This window comes from Poromitra crassiceps, assembly GCF_964638095.1.
Source record: "Poromitra crassiceps genome assembly, chromosome: 2".
Lineage (NCBI taxonomy): Eukaryota > Metazoa > Chordata > Actinopteri > Beryciformes > Melamphaidae > Poromitra > Poromitra crassiceps.
The window spans coordinates 56,887,751-56,910,366 of NC_139624.1; the positions used below are offsets into that span (position 1 = coordinate 56,887,751).

The following is a 22,616-nucleotide window of genomic DNA, read 5'->3' on the forward strand; positions in this document are numbered from 1 at the left end:
AAAATTAAGAAAAAACACTGACCACTGTCTTTAGGGTTAGCATCTCTTAAAAGATAATGTGATCATACAGAATATGAAACGCCTATCAATACTTCTTGAATCGTGAATTATTTGTTATATGAATGGATTATGCTGGAAGGACATCTTGCTTGCAAATCCTCTAATAGAATGTCGGCACGCAACTGGAACAGCTCTACAAGATACGGTTAGGCAAAATGAGATTTGAGCTGAGGATTGATCGCTTAACATTCTCCACAAGCACATATGTGAGGAAATGGAAATCTGCTCTTGTCACCTCAGATGCAAACTTCCACGGGTGTGAGGGCTTTGACGTACAGGCGCCCATGCAAATACGGAAATTGCTCTTCCATTCCATTTGTTTGCTTGTTTTCATTTGTTGGAATGTCCCCCCCCTCCCCACCGTTGTTCCTGTCAGCATATTCTGCTTCCCGGGGAGAGATATGGAGAAACAGTGTTCTCTCTCGCTCTTAGCTCCGATTTCACGCCATGCTGGAGTACCTTCCGCTGCATCGGCACATCCCATTACACTCCTACGTCCTACTCCTGTCTGTCTGTCTGTCTGTCTGTCTGTCTGTCTCTCTGTCTGCCTGCCTGTCTCTCTGTCTGTCTGTGTCTTTCTGTCTCTCTCTTTCTCTGTCTGTCTGTCTGCGTATCTCTCTCTGTCTCCACTTTGCCTCTGACACAGACTCATGATCAGACCAGCGTTGCCTTTTCTCCAGCTCAAACATTGAGAACCTGCTCCAGTGTGATGATACTGTGTCTGGCTCTAAATGACTCCCTCACATCCAAAGGGCAGACATTAGCCGCCTGTCCAGCGGGAACGCTGCAGACACTGCACCTCCCAACCAGTGAAAGATGTCAGACTTTCCCTCTGTAAAGCCTTTTGTTTACCCACGACCATCCAGAACACCCCCTGCCTTCTGCTCTGCGGAAACGGGGCAAGGGGACCGGCGAGGTTTCTACAGGTATTCATAATGTTTCATTTCTGTCAGTCTTTGTTGCCTGTTCTCTCTTTCACTCCGCAGGGTGTGGGTTTCACCTGGGCTAGACAGGAAAGACACGCAACTCTGGGTCTCAGATCGCTCCCAGGCGCCTCTGAGCATTGTCTCCTGCAGAATCTGCCAATGACAGACGCCGCCTCCCATCACAGCAACCTGCTGCAGTCACAGGGAAAGGCCTATCTCACGAACCCAAGCGGGCTCTGAATGGCAGATTTTGGCCGGGCAGATCGTGACTGCACCCCCCCCAACCCCCCCCCCCCCCCCCCCCCCCAGACGGCGATAGTCTCTTTTCTCTCCTCACAAGCCCTCTCATCTGGGTGCTGTTGCTTTACCTGCCAAGAGAGTGGCTATCTGCACACTGGAATACAACTCCCAATATTTATTGACTTAACAAAGTTACAAACAGCAACGTTTCAACCCAACAGGGTCTCCATCAGGCCAATAAGACAGTATTGTAGGCAGCAAGCTAATGACATCACTTCAGCTATTGTTCCTGAATGATGTGTCATATAACTTCTTGTTGTTTGTTGGTTTGTTGATGGATCATTGACGTGACGTCTGTATCTGTTCTGTTTTTATTGTTGACTGAACGCTTCTCTTTGTTTGGTAAAAGGCCAGGCGGGCTTTGAAACATTGGCCATTAGGGAATGGCCACTGTGCTATAGCTGGCTGAATTGACAGCTGTTGTCAATGTGATGTCATTAGCTTGCTGCCTCTGTGAGGCCATTTGCACCTGGCATAACATGTGTTTTCTGCCATCAGATTGCAATCAGATTGTGCTTGACCACATTAGCCTGATTTCATTTACACCTGGCGTTAACATGCGTTTTGGGTGATCAGATTGCAATCTGATGGCAATTTGATCACCCAAAATGGTTGTCCTCTCAATCCGCATACAGTTGCTGTATCCAGATTGAGAGGACACATTGCATTTACACTTGTGTTCAATGTGTACACAATGCGTCCCTGACCACCTCCGGAGGTGGTTTGGCCGATCAGTTTGGTAATCCGTCTTCAATGTGTCTTGGGGGTGTTTACACCTGTACTTTCAAGTGGTCAAGCACAATCTGATTGCAATCTGATGGCAGAAAATGCATGTTAATGCCAGGTGTAAATGGCCTCTGTATGTAGCCTACCTTTCTGTCTGTCATGCGAGTTATTTGTCTGATGAAGTCCCTGTTGGTTTGAAACATTGCTTTTTGTCACTTTGTGATCTGCATTCCAGTGTGTGGATATCCACTCCCTACAAACTGTTATCCGCCACCTGCCTAAAAACAGCTGCGGGACGCGTCGCGCGGCCCGGTGTGATCGCTATCCCCATGTTAACAAGGACGCCGAAATGAAACTGGCTCCACGAGGCGAGGCTTCTGGTTTGTTTGAGCTGTTAGGCAGATCACTGCACTGCTATCAACAACATGACACTTGATTCTAAAAAGTCTTCAAACAAGTTGATTTGCATTGGAAACAAGTGTAAGTAGAGGGCGCTTGGCAGAGGGCGTACCTCCACAACAGAGGAAAAGTCTGCACACTGGAGGCTCCAATTAGTGGTTATTTTTTTATTATTCTTTTTCTGATTTCGCCCCATTTTTCTCCCCAATTGTACTTGGCCACTTTCCTCCTGCTGCCTCGGTCACTGCTCCACCCTCTGCCGATCTGGGGAGAGCCGCTAGCACCATGCTTCCTCCGACACATGCGCAGTTGCCAGCCGCTTCTTTTCACCTGACAGGGGGAGCTTCACCGGTAGGACATAGCACGTGTGAGGATCACGCTATTCCCACCAGTTTGCTTCTGCCCCGAACAGGTGCCCCGAACAGGTGCACCAGGATCTTTGTGATCCTGGTGGATCCACCAAAGATCCAGATGACAAAGACCCTGGTTTTGATCCTCCTGGTGGATCGAAACGGTGCAATAGAGGAACCACTGATTGGAGGCTCCAGTGTGTGGACTTTTCCTCTGTTCTATAGGCACACTTTTGTCCAGCACCTGTAAGTTTTTCTAAGATGTGCCCATATTTATTTTTTCCAGAGTGCATATATACCTCCACCAACCGTTCTACAACGTTCTGTGGTGTTACGTGAATCCCTTTGGAAGTTATAGGCACCTTTTTTGATTGCACGGCCCCTAGTGGGCATGACAAGTCAATCAGTTTGTCCTTGACCCATGATGACCAATTTTCTACGAAGACTCGTGGTCTTACATGAATCCGTTTGGAAGTCAGGTGCCTTTTTGTAATCGACACCTCCATTGCCAAGTCCCCTTTTGGCCAGTGGGCTTGGAAAGTTAATCACTTCTAAGCTCTCCTGTGACCTTTTCTACCAATTTTCGCGCGAATACATTGATAAGTTTTGGAGATATCCTGCTGACAAATAGACAGACAAACGGGGTGCTCTGTTGGCGGAAGTAATTATCTTATCTTCTTTTCACTTATTTTAAGAAAATGACTAATCTTGAACTCGATAATAGACTAAATATAGCTTATCTCCCCACTGGCAGACACAGGGAATCACTCCTCCCTCCGATAGCACTGTCTCTCTCTCTCTCTTCCTGTCTCCCTTCATCTCAGCCACAGTCATCTGCACTCTGCTCTCTCTATCTCTCTCTCTCTCTCTCTCACACACACACACACACACACACACACACACACACACACACACACACACACACACACACACACACACACACACACAATCTCTTTCTCTCTCACTCCCCCCCCCCCCCCCCGAGCTGTCGCTGTGAATCAACGCGTCCGTCCTTCATTAGAAATGATGCCACATGGCTACCAACCGTACGCGCCTGTTCCACTTGTATGCACACGTAAACATCTGCACCCATAAATGACATGCAAAGATATTTTAAGTATGTAAACCGCATAATCTACACATGCAGTATCAAGCGTGAAGATCGAATTTCGGTATTTAAAAAAAATCTAATCACAAGACCTTCCTCTGATTTGACTGTCGAAATGTATGTGTGTGTGTTTATTTAATCTCTAATGGGATTTACATTTTCCTTCCCCTAATAGGCTTTTCTTTGCCTTTTTTCATGCCATAGGATATAGTAACTCTGCAGCTTATTACCAGTAGCAGCAGCAGTGTGCCATACTGTCAATTAAACGCCATCATCAAATCTGGCCTAACTGTCACCGTTTCTGTATGTTTGCACTCTTATACTCACGATGCCATGAGAAACGGAGAGCAAGGACAGAATGGTTTCTGTATCTTTTCCTGTCATCGCGCTCTCTGTGTCTGCATGTCACCCAAATAAGACCCCAACATCACAGCGTCAGTCGGCGCCGCAAATGCTGTTCGTCACACTCTGAAATAACAGATTGTCTCTCAACGCTTTTCTTTGGCGTCGCCACCTAGAGGATTTTGTTATGTCGCGGACACCTTCCTATTTTCCCTCGCACAGTGATTGGCTAGAAAGAGAGTTCCATCACTGTGATTGGCTAGAAAGAGAGTTCCGTCAGTGTATGGGTGTCTAACACCCAGCCTGCCCAGGCCAGCACTGGTGGCAGTTGCCTTCCCCGGTGAGAAGAGTCAGGGCTCGGTGTTGGCAGAGTCCAAACACATTGGATCCGAAACCAAGAGCGGTGCCGCGCGTAAATCCAGCTCGAGCAGGAGCCTGGCCAGAAGTGCTCTGTTTTGCTCCATGCCAGTCACAACTTGTACTGACTTCTCCAGCCTTGATTGACACAATTGCTCGCGGCTCACGCAAAAATAGACCAGATGCTGAAACTATCGCTGGCGGCGCGAGCCACCCACACCACCCGCGGCCGGTCTGAACGGTGTAATCTGTTAATAATGGCACCGGAAGGAAACTGGCTCCACTTCCAGACATTTAGCGTCACTTCAGCATCCGGTGTGTTTGCACCGTTAGTTGTAACACTTGTTAAGTCTGTTTGAACGCAACTAATTCAATCAATTATATATTATTCCTGGGGGTCCCCAACAAATTGATGAATTGTTACAATTTACAAGAAGCTAACACAATTAGAGAATGTAGAAGAGCGACTGCTTTGATTATGTCTCTACAACACAGGCAGTCATGGAATTCTGGACTCAATCATATAACAATAAAAAATATTCTAGATCCACATGTCAAAATATATGTGAATATTGATAAGAGACTGTGTCGAACATGACTAGGTTTTATCACTGACATGTATATCAGCTGAACAGCAGGAGGAATTAAAGGTGGCGAGTGCACTGAGCTGCTGAAAGAACATCCTGTCAGTAGCCTATGCATTAATGATGGACTGCTGAGTGAAACATTTAGCACATTTCCCACTTTGAAAGTCAAATGTAGTTTGGCATATCTTCAAATAAACAGCAGGGGGCAAGGCCAGATTAGCACCCCACTGAAGCTCCTCCCCATAACATGCCACTCGGGCAAAACAACAACAACAACAACATTTGAAATGTTATATGATCTCTTCTGATTCTAAATATAACTGAATCGCTTTGTTTGATCAAGTAAAACTATTTTCATAAGCATTTTAGCAAAAGCATTTTACAAAATGTCTATGGAAAAATGAATGGCTCACCAGTCACCACTTGCCCACAGCAAGCAGCCGACCCGGGTTTGGGTCCAACCCGTGGTCCTTTGCCGCATGTCATCCTCTCTCTCTCCCCACCTTTACTGTCTGCCTACTGTCCTATCAAATAAAGGCAAAATGTCCCCCAAAAATCTAAGATAAATAAATACTAAATAATAATAATAATTATATCTATCTATCTATACTATAATTCCGGCATCGTCTGTCTCTCTCTCTGTCTCTCTCTCTGTCCTTTGCGTATCTCGAGAACCGTTGGTCGGATCGACTTCAAACTTCGGGAGTGCTCTCTCTCTGTCCTTCGCGTATCTCGAGAACCGTTGGTCGGATCGACTTCAAACTTCGGGAGTGCGCTAAGGGGGACCTGACGGAGTGCAGTGCCCTGTTTTCATGCAATTCGGAAGCGAAAAACTTTCAATATTTGAACATTTGTGTTCAATTCAGCGCTCCTTCAAGCCCCAGCTGATCTGGGCGGGTCGCTCTGTGACAGTAAAGCCGTTTTCACACATGCGCTTTTTACCGTTAAATGACCGGAAAACGGTCCAATGCCTTGGAGTGTGAAAGTTGTTTTCCGATATAAGCGCTACCCCGTCATCGCGGACTTTTCACCAGTTTCGAGCCAGCCAGAAGAGCGGTATGCCCACAGCATACCGCTAAGGGACACAAGTGTGAAACGGGTCCAGTCATTTGCTGGTCCTTCTCTCATGGGCGAGGTGTACACACTTTGCTTAACGTTCACTTCCAGCGTGCATCATCTAATCATTCGCGCACATCAAAGCAAACTACTTCCAAATTTCGCTTCGTGCATTTGCTTTCTTTACATACATACAAGCGTTGGGCGGCTTGCAAGCCGCTGCCATTCTCGCTGTGTCTGTCCTGTGTCGGGCTGCTGCGAAGTGCAGAGGACTGAAGGACTGGCCTCTCTCGAGCAGAGAGGGGAGGGGGAAATCGGCTGTGTTTATTACGCTGGCTTGACGCTGCCTGGATACTACTCTGCACTGCAGCCCATGAGCGAATGTGAAGGATACAACATACTCTTAAGTCAAACGAGTGTGATTTATTGTGTGACAAGCGAACTTATTTCACCATCAGAGTTTTGCCGACCCCCAAAATAAGCCCCCCCCCACCAACATACAGGCTATTTGATGACTATATTCACACATGCGAGGCTCAGGTGTGAAGGGAAATTCCGGGAAATGGCCGATATCGATTTACAGGTAATTTTCCTGTAAGCATGTGTGAAAATGGCTTAAGTGAGAAAAGTAAACATTGCTGTGAGTACAGTCGTTGAGAGTGAATGGTGATAATGGGGGGGGGGGGGGGGGGGGGGTAAAGTAAACATTGCTGTCAGTAAACGTTGAGCGAAGGTGAGAATGAAGGGGGGCAGCATCCCTCCTCAGGTTCCAAGGAGGGCAGCATGAAAGGAGCAGAGAATAGGAGAACAGACGCTGAATATTAATATTCATGTGTCATCAAGTCTGTCGTGAGCCTGCACTATGGCCCAATGTGGAAGGCTGAGCGTGAGCATGCACTATGGCCCACTGTGGAAGGCTGAGCGTGAGCCTGTACTATGGCCAGTTCAAGTTCAAGTTCAAGTTCAAGTAGTTTATTGTCATATGTATAATACAATGTATAATACAATGAAATTCTTTATGCTTTGAGCACCCTCAGCCTTACATACACAAGGACATGGTCACAAAGACCGACAGAAAAAGGGTGTAGACCTACATAACTATGTAGGCTACACGTGATACAGACATGTCTGTACACAGTACGTGTAGACATAACACAAACCACAATACAATACAGTACAGTAATGGTGCACAACAAAGTGACAGTGCGTTGCAGTGTGTGTGAGTCAACTGTTCAGCAGCCTGACTGCCTGAGGGAAAAAGCTGTTACTGAGACGGGTGGTGTGTGATTTGATGCTCCGGTAGCGTTTTTTGGAAGGGAGGAGTGAGAACAGGGTATGAGCGGGGTGGCTGGTGTCTTTGATAATGTTTTTGGCTTTCATTTTACAGCGAGTGGTGAAGATGTTATGGAGTGTTGGGCAAGTTACTTTCAAAATGTAATATACTACATATTACTAGTTACTTTCATTTCAAAGTAATAAGTTACTTTACAATAGTACTGTCTGTGTAGAGTAACTCGTTACTTATTACACTACTTTTGCGTTACTTTCACCAAAACAACAGCAGCAGCAGAATGACATCGCCGCCCCGGAACATCCCAAAAAATAATTTAAACTGCCTTGAAGTCAGTATAAACAATCCAAAATTCGAAATGTTATTCTATTGCTTCGTTATTGTCATCTATAGTGGTTATTTGCATAAAAACACACAGTTTTATTAGGAAATGATTGTATCTTTTTTAAATATGTGCTTTGATTTAAAAAATGTAACTCAATTTGTAACTTTTTTTTGTTTGTTACTTGACAAAGTAACTGGTATAATATTACTGAAATCCTATAAGTCATAAGTTATATTACTGAGTTACTGCTAAAAGTAATATATTACATGTAATATGTTACTTTTGTAATGAGTTACCCCCAACACTGACTATGGCCCACTGTGGAAGGCCGAGCGTGAGCCTGCACTATGGCCTACTGCAGGAAGGCCTCTCTCTCTGTCTCCCTGTCCTTCGCGTATCTCGAGAACCGTTGGTTGGATCGACTTCAAAACTACACTGAGGGGGACCTGATGGAGTGCAGTGCCCTGTTTTCGTGCAATTCGGCATAGCGCCACCTACTGGCAACATAAAAAATAAGGTTTATCTCAAGAACCGTTCGTCCGATCGACTTCAAATTTGGGGAGTGCGCTGATGGGAACTCACAGTGCAGTGCCGAATTTCGTACAATTCGGCACAGCGCCACCTACTGGCCACACACAAAGTGGTTTATCTTGAGACCGTTCGTCCGATCAACTTCAAACTCGGGGAGTGCACTTAGGGGGACTCAAGGGAGTGCAGAGAGCTGAATTCCATGCAATTTGGCATAGCGCCACCTACTGGCAACACAAAAAGCGGTTTATCTCGATAGCCATTCATCTGATCGACTTCAAACTTGGGGAGTGTGCTCCTGGGAACTCGAAGTAGTGCAGTGCTGAATTTCTTGAAATGTTATGTGCCACGTACTGGCAACACAAAAAGCAGTTTATCTCGAGAAATATTTGTCCGATTGACTTCAAACTTGGGGAGTGCGCTGCTCGGACCCCGATGGAGTGTGGCGCCGCATTTCATGCAATTCTGACTTATTCCAGGACTGTCTGCAGGGCCGTAACCAGAGTTCCGAAATAGGGGAGGTCCAGCAAGGGGAGGCGGATTCAGTGGCGCCCGCAAGGGCGCTGCCGAAAATTTTTTGAGGGTTTTTTCCTCCCTTTTTTAGCCATATTTAGAGTAATATATCATTTTAAATCAACATTAGGATTATACTGTTGTGATGTCATTATTCAGTATATTCTCTTTCATGTCACCACCTGCTCAGCTCTCCTGTCAACATAATTGTAACTAACAAACTAGGGATGCACCGATTGCCATTTTCTTGGCCGATTCCGATTTCCGATTTTTGAATAGTCTGACTTGCCGATACCGATTTTTGCCGATTCCGATTTTTTTTTCTAAAAACAACAATTGACAGCTTACACAAACGTTTTTGTAACTTTGTTTAAAAATTAAGATTCATAGAACAATTCTTACATCTAATGGGGATCCAAATAAACAAATAAACAATTCTTATCATTTGCATGAAGTAGGACCTTCTCACTCAAACACATCTCAAAATAAAAGTGTTCCAGGTTAGGCTACTGGACAGAGCTTTTTTGTGCAAATACAATGAATACAAAAATTAAATTAAATCCAATAGCCTATATCCCACAGCTATCATGCATTTACTTTTCCAAAAGAAAACAGGTGCAACAGAACATCAAAATGATCCATGGACAAGGAGTTTATAGACTGGCTCCAGACCAGTCCTCTTGAGTAGAGGGGAAATGAGTTTATGAGTTACAGTAACGATCTTCAGTCTGAATATCAGGCAGAGTTTACACAGTCCGAAGTTTGGTATGCGTATTTTTATCTGCCATCCGAAAAAATATCGTCACGCACAGAAAACGTTGCACACTTGTGAGTCCGATGCATTTTTATTATTATGTCCGTCGTTCTCATGTCGTTCTATTTGCAATACGAAACAAATAGTCTCTCCTGTATCCACGTCACGTTACAACATGACTTGACAGGCTGAGGCAGCAGCGCTGATGTGGAATGGAAAAGCAGGTCGGGGAATGGTTATACTGGACACACTCGCCAAGCCGGCTGTGCGCGGTGGCGGGTTGCTGGAGCACCGCTTCCCGGGGAGAGAGAGCAGAGAGAGGGGGGCCAGTGAGGTGAAGCGAGCCGCTCTGACTGGACTCCAGCCGAGCGGGACACGGCCGCACCTCTGTCTCCACGGCTTATTTTCGACTTGCATGTGTGACAAACTGCGAGCTTTGTCTACAAAATAATAAAAAAATAAAAAAAAATCCTCTGAAATATTAGGGGAGGTCCGGACCTCCCCGTTCTCATAGCTAGTTACGGCCATGACTGTCTGTATGTCTGTCCTTCGCGTATCTCGAGAACCGTTTGTCGAATCGACTTCAAACTTGAGCTACTTTCAGACATGAACTCCGGGTCAGATCAGGGTTACTTGCCCTGAGCCTGACCCAGGGGATACGTGAAGTGTACCCTTTCAGGCATGAGGCATGTTGCTTTCATACATGTGTTGCACCTCCGGGTGTAAAGTAGAGAGGGGGCGGTCGTGGGGGGAATTTGGGCATGACCACACAGATGTACTTTGTCTGAGCATAGCCTTAAGTGAATCGCATTGACATTCAACAAACTATCACAACATGCAGAGTCTGAAAACAAGTTGCTAAAAATACATAATGGACGATAACTGCCTAACTTTCACGGCATATAATCGTTTGCGCATAACGTTAGTAATTAATTAAAAAACCCTACTACTCACGCCCTGCATCGATTTCCTCAAGTCTCAAGCGCTACAAAGAAAACAGGTCTTTGCTATGTTCAGGCCTAAAATGCATCAATCCTACTAGAATTATACAAAATACAGGAAGCTAGACGTTTTTACCTTCAAAATAAAATCAATTTTGTTATACTTGGTAACAAAAAATCTGAACGGTCGACTCAGTCACTACGGGTTAAAATTTACTTTTCGAAGAGAGCAGATATTCTTCCAGTTTAGCTCTGTTCTGTATCTTTCGGATCACACACACAAAAAAACATTACACGTGCATTTACTTTATTTAATTGCCATTATTGCGAAGGTTGTACCCGGAAGTTTCCGTTTTATACTGCCTAAATTGACGCTACGTGGAATTTGCGGTTCTGCACGTGAATCTTCACAAATGCTGTGTAAACGTTAAATCAAAGGCATGAACGCAACCAGATCCAGATACCCTACCTAGCGATGTCCAATACTGGGAAGCAGGACGACCCTCGCGTCCAAAAATGCTCTATTTTAAATGTGTGTGTTGTGCGACGCTATGCAGAAATGAAATAAGATCAAAGCCATGAGCGTTTCAATCCTAAGCACATGCTCATGGCTATGCAAAAACAAACTGTCCCTGCACCTTGGTAAATCTGAATGTATTGTTTTTGGTTCTAAATATAAATTAAGGGACAATCCCAGTTTCTCAGTGGAATGTGATGGCATCAAGCTACAGGAAAAATGTTGTGTAACATACCTGGGTTGTAAATTGGACCAGAGTATGTCAGGTGAAGAGATGGCCCTCTCTGTCACTGGGAAGATCCACTCAAGGACAAAGTATTTAGCTAGAATAGCTAAGTTCTTGGACAAGAGGACCATGAGGCTGTTAGCTACATCCTTAATTCAATGTCACTATGACTATACCTGTATATCCTGGTACAGTGGTCTAACTTAAATATCAAAAGACAGGCTCCAAATAGCCCAAAACAAATTAATGAGGATTGTCCTTGGCCTCAGTCTAAGAACTCATATCAGCCCCGCACATTTTAAAGAGTTGAATTGGCTCCCAGTGGAAAATAGAGTTCAACAGCTAAAACTCTTCATGGTCCACACAATTCTGCATGATCATTGTCCAAGCTACTTTACAAAGTATTTTCAATATGTACAGGATGCTCATGGCCGGAATACGAGAGCCAGTGAGGCTGATCTGAAACTACCAAATCTGAAAAGCAAGGTGGAGAGAAGCACATTCCTCTACTCAGGGGGAGAGGAATGGAACAAGCTCCCCATTGGAATTAAGACAGCGAGCTCTCTGAGTGGTTTTAAAAACCTCCTGAAGAAATACTTGCTGAGTAATCTAGAATGGTTTGACGAGGCTATCCTGTCACGAAATTTTGCACTTACTGTATATCTATTGTTTTTCTCTGCATTTATTTAACCTGTAATGTATATTGTATGTTGGTGTATGTTGTATGTCCTGTTCTTAACAACAGGGACCATGTTGGAAATAAGTGGTTGCATTTTCACATGATATCCCTTGGATTGTGATGTTTTTTTTTTTAAATATCCATAATAAAATAAAATAAAATAAAATAAAATCAAGCAAGCCTGTTGGCTGACACACACGGAGCAGGTTCGAGCTTCATTTGGAAAAACTGAAACTGCATGATGTTTCTTTTCGCTCTCTCATTCACATCGACTATTTATATAATAATAATCTGTCACGCTGGCTTTCTGTCTCTCTCTTCCCCGCCTCTGGAGGGGAGGCGGACGAATCCGCCCCTGATACTAGGATAGGAGCTTGTCTTAGAGCCGGAGAGTAGGAGGGTCGCGGGAGCGCCCAGTGGCGGACTGCATAATCGGGCACGTCGGGCAAATGCCCGGTGGCCTTTTTTTTTGTGTGTGTGCCCGCAGTCAGGCCACTCACTGAACAGCAGGCCAGGCGCCGCCTACTGGTTTAGTGGTTTTATTACTTTATTCAAGGTTAAAGCGGGTGCATCTCATTGTAAAATTGGACTTGGCCTAAATTGGGCTTCAAACGGCCCAAATCGGGCTTCAAACGGCCCAAATCGGGCTTTAAACGACCCAAATTGGGCGTCAAACGGCCCAAATCTGGCTTCAAACGGCCCAAATTGGGCTACAAATGGCCCAAATTGAGCTTCAAACGGCCCACATTTTTCGCGCGTCGGCCCGTATCGGCCTGGCCTGCTTGGTATCTAATGCCCGGCCTGAATTATGATCCCAGTCCACCCCTGGGAGCGCCCATAGCTTACCAAAATGCGTTCAAACATACACCGCCACCCGGATCCCCTCTAGATAACTCCCGAGTTCCAAGGCATGTCTGAAAGCGGCTTTTGAGTGCGCTTAGGGGGACCTGACAGAGTGCAGTGTCTGCGGGGGGAAGCTCCAAGGTCGGATTAACCATATGGGCAACCTGGGCAGGTGCCCAGGGGCCCTCGGTGTGAAGGGGCCCTCCAATTTTATTTTATTTTATTATTATTTTTTGGTCGGGCTCATGTTGGGCTCCACAGAACTATGACACAAATCTAAGACCAATCAGGACAAAATAAAATTTGTTTCCAAGAAGATTAAGTCTGATGATTTAGTGTCATTGGATGCCTGTGGGCAAGTGGTGACCAGGGGCGCGGGAAGTGGGGGTGCTTGTGGTGCTGCAGCACTCTCTGCTGTTTTGTATTGGAAATGTAATGTCAATTTAAAAAAAAAAATATATATGATTAAAATGTGTTTTATATGTTTTATACTGCGATATTTAGGGTTTAGTTGAAGACTATGAGCAAAGCAAAGAGGGTGATGTTATTTTTTAGGTTTGGTTTATAATAAAAGATAATAAAATATAAGACTAAATAATTTCAGTGTTTCTGCCTCTGTTGCTGTCTGTTGTAGTGTAAAACGACCTAAAGGGAGAACAGGTGGTGACATGAAAGTGAGTGCACTGGCGATTATACGTTGGTGCACCGGATGCACGTGCAACCCCTAGTGGCCAGATGAATTTTTATTTTATTTCTACATAATAAACTATTTAGATGTCCCCCATTTGCGTGAGATAGAGCGCGAGAGACCGAGGCAGATAGAGAGGGAAAGAGAGATAAAGAGAGAGAGCGAGAGACAGAGAGGGAGAGAGAGAGAGACGAGACATGAGAGCGGGGGAGGGAGAGAGCCACGGCTGGCACCCAGCTGCTTGTTAACTTCACTTAACGACACTACTGCAGCCTGAGAGACTCGTGAGTAGGCTACTCCCAGTAAAAAAAAATATAACAATACCAATAGCGTGCAAATATAGGCTACTTAAACATAAAATAGGATACCAATATTAATGCAACAGTGGGCCTGTATCTTCTTTGTACAAAGCTCACCAATGTTGTTTTAGCACAATTGAAGACAGCCTCAAATATTTCTCAACAGCATCCTGTCTTTGAGATGTCATTTGCAGATATTTCTCTACACTGCTGTTACAAAGGACATTTATAAATTCCATAAGCTGCTCTTATTCTTAATGTTTTGTTCAAATGAACCAGTAATGTAGCCTACTACAGTTACAGTATGGTTCTACTTCAGTATATTAAGCTATTAGTACATTGTTCTACTATAAAAGATTGACTAACTTTAATGCTATGGTTGGAAGGCACAAACATGCCATGCATTTGATATCTGAACAGAAGCCGATCCCATATCAGCAACCTGTCTGTTCTGTTTTATTGTAGCCTACACACTTTAGTCACATGTGTTGCTTACTGTAGGTTATTTACATAGCCTGGGAGTTGGGACAGTTCTTCTCACGGGGTCTTTTTTGTCGAAAAGGCAGGGTTAACACAGGTGCAAGCAAAACACTAATGAGGGCTTCAAACTTCCATGATTGGAATTTGGAAACCCTCATTAGTGTTTCGCTTGCACCTGTGTTTATTAGACAATTATTTTTTCATCATTGTAAAGCCACAGCACAGTGAAGAGGATATTCATGTGAAGATTAGCCTCTTCATTTTGCTCTCAGTGTGCATCAGATTCATGCATTTTACTTTAAAATGTACAACATTTATTTGTCCAGGGGGGGCACAGAAACCCCCCAGTCAGACTAATATTTTTATCCTGCTGGTGCTACCCCTGTTTGCAAAGCCTAGAATCGCCTATGAGTGAGTGAGAAATAATGTCATAATAACAGTATAATCCTAATTTAAAATGAGATATTCCTCTAAATATGGCTAAAAAACATCCAAACGTAAAAAAAAAAGTACATTTTTCACAGTCCCTTCCTTGCAGCACCCCCTACTTAAAGGAGAATTTTGTTTTTTTCGAACCTGGAGCCATCTCCTGCCATTAATTATGATTTGTCCACTCACCAGGCGATCCCCGCGGCGTATCTGGGCGTCCTAGCGTTGTTTTGATATCAATAGCGTCCAAGTCAGTCGTAAAGTGGAGTTGATTTGGGGCCAAGTGTGAGCCTGTATTTCCTGCATCTAAATAGCTATTTTTCTTCCCTTTTTCGCCAAATATCGCCGTAATCTGATCCGTCAACATCCAGCCGAGTGTTATTTCACCCCAGGCTGTTTCCTGGAGTGCACAGGGATCAAATTACCTCAAACGTGATCTAGGTCACCAAGTCTCGTGAAGTCCCGCGATACTTTCCTGTCGACTGGCCAAATACAGGCAGGACGCTTTGCGGTCGTGGTTTTAGCGTAACCTATGTGGGGTTTGGCGTAACCTATGTGGGGTTTGGCATAACCTTCGTTATTTCGAATCCCACATAGGTTACGCCAAACCCCACATAGGTTACGCTAAAACCACGACCGCAAAGCGTCCTGCCTGTATTTGGCCAGTCGACAGGAAAGTATCGCGGGACTTCACGAGACTTGGTGACCTAGATCACGTTTGAGGTAATTTGATCCCTGTGCACTCCAGGAAACAGCCTGGGGTGAAATAACACTCGGCTGGATGTTGACGGATCAGATTACGGCGATATGTGGCGAAAACGGGAAGAAAAATAGCTATTTAGATGCAGGAAATACAGGCTACCACTTGGCCCCAAATCAACTCCATTTTACGACTGACTTGGACGATATTGATCTCAAAACAACGCTAGGACGCCCAGAAACGCTGCAGACATCGCTAGGTGAGTGGCCAAATCATAATTAATGCCAGGAAATGGCTCCAGGTTAAAAAAAAACGAAATTCTATTTTAAAAACAGTTCCAGTGTCCCTGGTGGTGACTGGTCAGCCATTAATTTTTCCATAGACCTTTTGTAAAATGCTTATAAAAAAATTGATTTGCTTGGTCAAACAAAGCGATTCAGTTATATTTAGAATCAACATTTTACTTGACATTTTACTGTTTTTATCTTGTTTTCCCCCTTCTTGTGTCCGAGTGTAATGTTCGGGGGGGTGGGGGGGGGGGGGGGGTGGCTCTGGCTCTGGGAAGCTCCCACAGGGTGGTGCATGGGGGAACGGGCACTGCACTAGTAATAATAATAATAATAATAACAATAAAAATAAGCAGCAGGCAGGCATGTTCCAATTTGCCAGCGCTACAGTAGTTATAGAAATCCAAGAGACGACTTGGGGAATACTGGAATTGAATATCGTCTTATCGCTGTAATTTGTTTTATATGACTGTGGTTTGTTTGATCAAGCGAAAGAAGGTTAAGCAAAGCTTGTGTGCATACATGTCGTCTGCTGCCTGTGATAAGAACACAGTTTACGACCACTGGCAGTAATTCTGCACTCTATATAATCCTGTTTGGACAATGGGACATTCGCATTGAGTCAATTGCGCTGGTTACAAAATTGACAGAGGGGGTTTGCTCACTTGAAATGAATCAGTCTTATCACCAGCGTCTAGAGTATATTAAAGTGCTTTCAGCCACAAGCTGCACACCAATCTCTCCTAGCAGATGGTAATATATTCCAATTACTCCAATTTGTTCTTAATATTTTCCCATTAGTTTAAATCCCGTGCCACTCCATGTGTTTTCATGACCTTAACGGCCCATTTCGCAAAATGTGGCAAAAAACAACAACAACAAAACAACACTGAGTTCAGGGTCTTTGACATTGATTGAAGAAGGCCAAAAGCATGCAATTTCAGCTAAACGGTGGGTTAACCTACTGACCTGTGCTTTCACTGCACTCTCCACATCGTATTAGCACTGACACAGTTCATTTCCACTGCATTGATGGTGCACTGAATATGAACATGAATCATAGCATGCGATACCAAAGATTAATTCATTTAAAATGATTTGATTCAGCAAGATGCAATCAGATGATATGAGATGTGGCAATGGGCAAGAAAAATGTCCACTGTGAATTTTTCTATCAATGGATAAGAAGGGAATGATGATTGAAATGTGCGAAATTCTATTCAAAACAATAAATCAACATTTTCTATGGTTCTTTTCCTGTGTTCTAATAAGTTATGTGAAATGTGTATGGTTAATTGCTCATAACCTTTTCACAGCAGCTGTCAAACAACTGCAGGATTATAATTTAATTATCTAAAAGTCACAATGCTAACGAGCTAGAAAACCTCTGTTCAACAGAGAAGTCGTTAGCATTTTGAGAAGAAAAGAATACATATTCAGGGTCATGCTGTTGTTTCACAACGGTGAAAAGGTAATGGAAAATTATTGACACCATACATTACACATAACTTAGGCTACTAGAGCATAGACAAAGCAGACATTTTGATTCATTGTGTTACTTATAGAAATTGAAGGGGTTTCGCACTTGTTATCTGAAAAATACACCTTTTATTGTTGCTGTCATTTACAGTAATTATAATTCCAGAAACACCAATTTCCTCCTCCAACACTCTTCTTATTTGTGCCCATAAAATAATAATAATAATCACACCCTCAGAGATCCGTGCCTTAGATTTTCAGAAAAAACAGCACAAAATATAAAAGCATGTTGGTTAGCAAGATCAGCAATTCAACTAAAGAAATAGAAAGATTATAAGCACCGAAGATGTAAACACCCCTTTAGCAACAATTAATTAAGCAACTAATTAAACATTCCCTGTAACTGTTTTATTATTTGGCATTTCACGGAGACGTATGCAGCGCTCCTTAAGAAACCGACGGCCTCAGCGTTTTATTTGCCTAAACTTTAGCCAACTTACATTGAGTGTTCTTGGGCTTAGTATCATACACGCCATCATAAAAGTTTCAATAAAGTCCTCCGCTTTCACAAAACATGCTTTTTTGGAGCCGCGAGCATAGAGTAGCTACTGCTACCACGCTGAGAACGTTGACAGCACGTCAAGGTTATTAGCCTAGTTTTGCATTTCTCATTAGGTTTCTATTTCGTTTTGGCTTTTTGTTTTCAAATTCAGTTGAGTTTTAATTAGTTTTTAAAGTTTGCTCGTTTCGTTTTAATTTTTTTGAAAATGCTTAGTTTTACTTTAGCCATTGTTAGTTTCAGTGTTACAGTAGTTTTAGCTTTTCCTGTATTATGGGGTATTTCTCAGGGGCTAGATTCAAAAAAGTTTGAAAAAATGTAATATTAGTGTAATATTGTTTACAACTAAGCATCAGCAGTCGGGTCCTCGGTGGAAGTGCTGTTTTAGTGTTTCCTGGACCCCGGTTGTCTTGTGCTCCATCATGCTGCCTGACATGGGGTTAGCTTCTGTTTCTGGGGAGGGGGCTGGGCATTCTCCCTTACCTTGTCAAGGTACCGTAAACTAGGTTAGCCTTATTTTGCAAGTTATTCAAGTGGACTTTTACTTCATAGGATTTTTTTCCCCTTGAGAAATGTTCCATATATTTCATCACCTCCCACTGCAAGGTCATATTCAAAGTAATCCCAAATGAGAAAAAATAAATGCAGGAAACAAAGATAGAAAATAAAAAAGAAATCTCGCTTTAATTTTTTGTTTTTGCTGAAAGTGACATGTTTTATGGTCATTGACAATTCTTTGGAAGACTGGTTGGCTTGGTTCAAACCTTAAAACTCGTTATATTAAGGATTTTTCCAAATGCCATGGAGAAAATAAATGGGGAATTCACTTCTGGGGCTAGAAACGTCACATGACTGTTGAGCTCTAAGAATGAGAAGTGTCCGTGTGCGTTCGTGTGTACAGTAGGCTACGTGCGTGTGTGTGAGTCAGAATGTCAGTGGATGTCACCAATTCTGACAAGTGACAGTCATACTGTATCTACAGCAGTGATTTGTGACTCCCAGCATACCTTGCAGCTTGGTCTTGGGGGTCTTCCCACAGGGCTTGGTGGCTGTGACAGTGGTGGCACAGGTCGCGTCCATCAGTGCTCGCTTCAGCACACCTGTCCTGTTCTTCTTGCCCGTCGCCAGATCGCACTCCCCCCAAGCCTGGAAGTCGTACTTGCATTCCCCTAAAGCGGAAATGATGCCAACATGAACACACCGTAACAGTCGCTCAATTAGACGCTTTTGTTTAGCAATAGCATGTGACTGAATACGACTGATCAAGCAGCAAATTACATAAAATGACAGATTTCAGCTCTGATGAAGTTATTGAAATGGTGGCCCACCGCAATCGCAGCGGAAAAAGCCCCCCGGAGCCTGTGGGGGAAATAGTGAGTCATCCACTTTGAATGGCTGTTTGATGAACGGTTCTCATTTATGTGGCTTTCATGCATTTCCTATCCACAGAGACTGTCAAAGATCAGTGTAGTTAGTGAACAAGTTCTTTAGTGCTAAACTCCCCTTTTTAGCTTGTGGATTTTTCATGGCCAACATTAATGCACACAGTGTTAGCATGCGCAGATGGCCCCTAACATGTTTTATCTTATGATCTCTCCTATGCTGCAGCCTTCTAACAGATGATTTGAATCAAAACAGCTTTACGGCTGTCCAGTCTGGAAATAATGGACCGATATGATCTTGGCGGAACGGTGGTGAAAATGTTTTCAGCACCTCCTGAAATTCATTTCACATATGGGCTTTCATTGGATATTAAATTTAGCCCCCCTCTAAACTCGGCCCCAAGGATGCAGGATTGCACTATAGGAAAAGGCAGCAGTTGCTGATGGAAGCTATAGAAATATGTTTGAATGAGTGTGTGTGTGTGTGTGTGTGTGTGTGTGTGTGTGTGTGTGTGTGTGTGTGTGTGTGTGTGTGTGTGTGTGTGTGTGTGTGTGCTTATAGCTATCTTAGTGAAGACCAATTTGAGTTGTAGCCTATACATGGGAAGTGAGGACATTTTAGAAAAGTTACATTTTGGCCAGTCCTCACTTTCTCACACACCTTCAATGGGGATTGGTTTTAAAGGTATACTATGCAACTATTTCATTAAAAAACATATACTCATTCAAAAAAAATCCCTAAAGGGGGACTGACCCTCCCCAGATTTCTTGCAAAATGGTATTCTTCTTGATTTGAAAGCTCTGCAGGCAAGATGGCCCCCTATACTCCCTTCTTTATCCTGGCAGAATTCCTAGCTCATAAACTAACATAACTTGGCCAATAAGTATGTAATATACAAAATAAAACAAACCGGTAATGTCTTCAGTTGATGTAGAATGCAGAGGACATGTAACTGTTTAGTTAAACTCGCATTCCAGGAATATTGTATTTACTGCGCTGCTCTAACGTAGTTGGCTCGAGCCTGTTTCGCCCTGGAACCCACTCGCTTTGTGCCAGAACACAATTGATTTGGGGGTGGAACACGCCAGGATTGGCCAACGCCAACGCCCAGAACTGTCAAATCAAATCATCGACAGAGTCGCTAGAAATATAGTCAGCCACGTTATAAACAACAAACTAACGCTGGTGATCCGTATGGAAACAGTCTTACTTGAAATGGTTAAAAGTTATATCAATTTGGTCATTCATACACATGATGCATTGCTCTTAAAAGGCTCGCGCCACATGAACTACGGTAGTAATCACATGGAAAAAAAACATTTTTCACGTGAGAAAAATACCCCCGTGATGTAACGATGTACCAAATCATTTGAGGGCACACAAAAAAGCAGGTTTGAACCCATAGAGGGCACTTATGCTGCTGTTTGTAAAATTGTAACAGATTGGTCTCAAATGTGGAGATTTTGACCAGAATCCTTCACATACCACCCCAAAAGCCATATATATTGGTTAAAAGCTGAAAAAAGTGTTTTGGGGGTGCGGGCATGTTCAGAGCCCCACATGAGGGTGTGTAGCGCCCAGCCAATAGCATCGTTCAGAGCGGAGCAGCAGCCAATATCATTGTGAGCGGAGTCTGCAGACTGCATTCTGCTGCAGACCAGGAAATGCGGCTCCTTCCCAGAGCATTTTGTGAGGTTTTTGGAGCTTATACCTCCATGTTTGAGGTGTGTGTTTATTTGTGCTTTTATAACATAACCGCTGTGAAACTATCAGGAAAAAGTTTAATCCCTGCATTTCAACGGTTTTGCGTCTCTCGCTCCCCAATTATTGTCAACCTCGCTCGACCACACAAACACAGAACACAGCAAAACAGTGTGGTGAAAACACGAAAATACAGGCAGGGGGCAGCGTCTCTGCACATAAACACACCGTCACACAATTCTAATGGGTCAGAAGTAATTGATTTAGAGGAAAAACGTTGTATTCGTGTATATTGTTTATATTTGTATATTTGACACGGCGTTTGACACAATCCTCCCAGTCCTGCTACAGGAGAAACTCTCCCAGCTGGGCGTGCCCGACCCCATCTGCAGTTCAATCAGGAGAGACTAGAGACCAAAGGATGAATAAAGTGATATTTATTACAATAAAGTGAATAATTTACTACAGAAAGAATAATGAGAATAAAGTATTGTTATTAGTCTTTGGCGGTTAGACACCGCAGGGAGATCTTGAGAGAGCTGCACCAGCCCAGATCAGCATCCAGATATATCCCCCTGCAGTGTCTAGATACTGGTGGTGCTGGTGATCTCCTTCTGAGACTCATGAGACTCTTCCGACTGAAGAATGGGATAGGTCTGCGATGACCGGGAGGAGAAGGGGAGGAGGAGGGTGCGAGCCTGACAGCAGCGATGATTGAGAGGCTGAATGAGACAGAAACAAGCATATTTAAGGAACCCGCCTCCAAGCAATTGGCTTACGACTGGGTTGTGGAGCAACGTGATAGGCTTACACTGGAGGTGTGTAGGGTGAGAGGTGATGAGAGCAGTGATGTGACGCTATGCAATTGGTTAACAGAGACTGGGTGGCAACCAGCTGATTGTTCATTGAAACCCAGAAATTGACAGCTTATTATGATCTTGTGAGTAGATATAAAGTGAATTAAGGAAGTGTAAAAGATATTAGTCTTCCTGCTTGAACTTACGTTAAGAACTACATATGGACCACAGACTTCCTGACTGACAGGAAGCAGCACGTGAGGCTGGGTAAGCACATCATTGACTTTCGGTCCATCAGCACCAGCGCTGCCCAGGGCGGTGTCCTCTCTCTCTACTTCTTCGGTCTGTACACCAACAGCTGCTCCTCCAGTCACCAGTCCGTCAAGCTCCTGAAGTTTGCAGACGATACCACCCTCATAGGGCTCATCACAGACAGGAAGTTGACCATCTGGTGACTTGGTGCAGTCAAAACAACCTGGTGTTAAATGCTCAAAAAACAATGGAGATGATTGTGGATTACAGGAGGAACAAAGCCCCACCTTCCCCCATCACCCTGGGTGACTCCCCAGTCAACACTGTGGAGTCCTTCCGCTTCCTGGGGACCATCATCAGCCAGGACCTAAAATGGGAGCTGAACATCAGAGCTCTCACCAAGAAGGCACAGCAGAGGATGTACTTCGTGCGGCAGCTGAAGAAATTCAAAGTGCACTGCCAAAGGCCACGATGGTGCACTTCTACACCTCCATCGTTGAGTCCATCCTCACCTCCTCCATCACCGTCTGGTATGCTGCTGCCACTCTCAAAGACACTAACCGACTTCAGCGCATCATCCGCTGCGCTGAGAAGGTAATCGGATGCAACCTGCCATCCCTCCAGGACCTGCATGCAGCCAGGACAGCGGTCTCGCAAGATCATGGCCGACCCCTCCCACCCTGGCCACAAACTCTTTAAGACACTCCCCCACGGCAAGAGACTGAGGTCTGCCA

The 22,616-nt window shown here is 44.1% G+C and overlaps 1 protein-coding gene across 1 annotated transcript in view; it reads right to left on the minus strand.

Annotated features, from left to right (window-relative positions):
* Window positions 1-22,616, minus strand: part of ptn (pleiotrophin) — a gene marked incomplete at both ends in the record, with an annotated part of 40,481 nt that overhangs the window by 12,194 nt on the left and 5,671 nt on the right. The window contains one exon of the mRNA XM_083654929.1: window positions 18,757-18,918. Within this exon, the coding sequence (XP_083511055.1) occupies window positions 18,757-18,918 (162 nt within the window). The remainder of the gene's footprint in view (window positions 1-18,756; window positions 18,919-22,616) is intronic.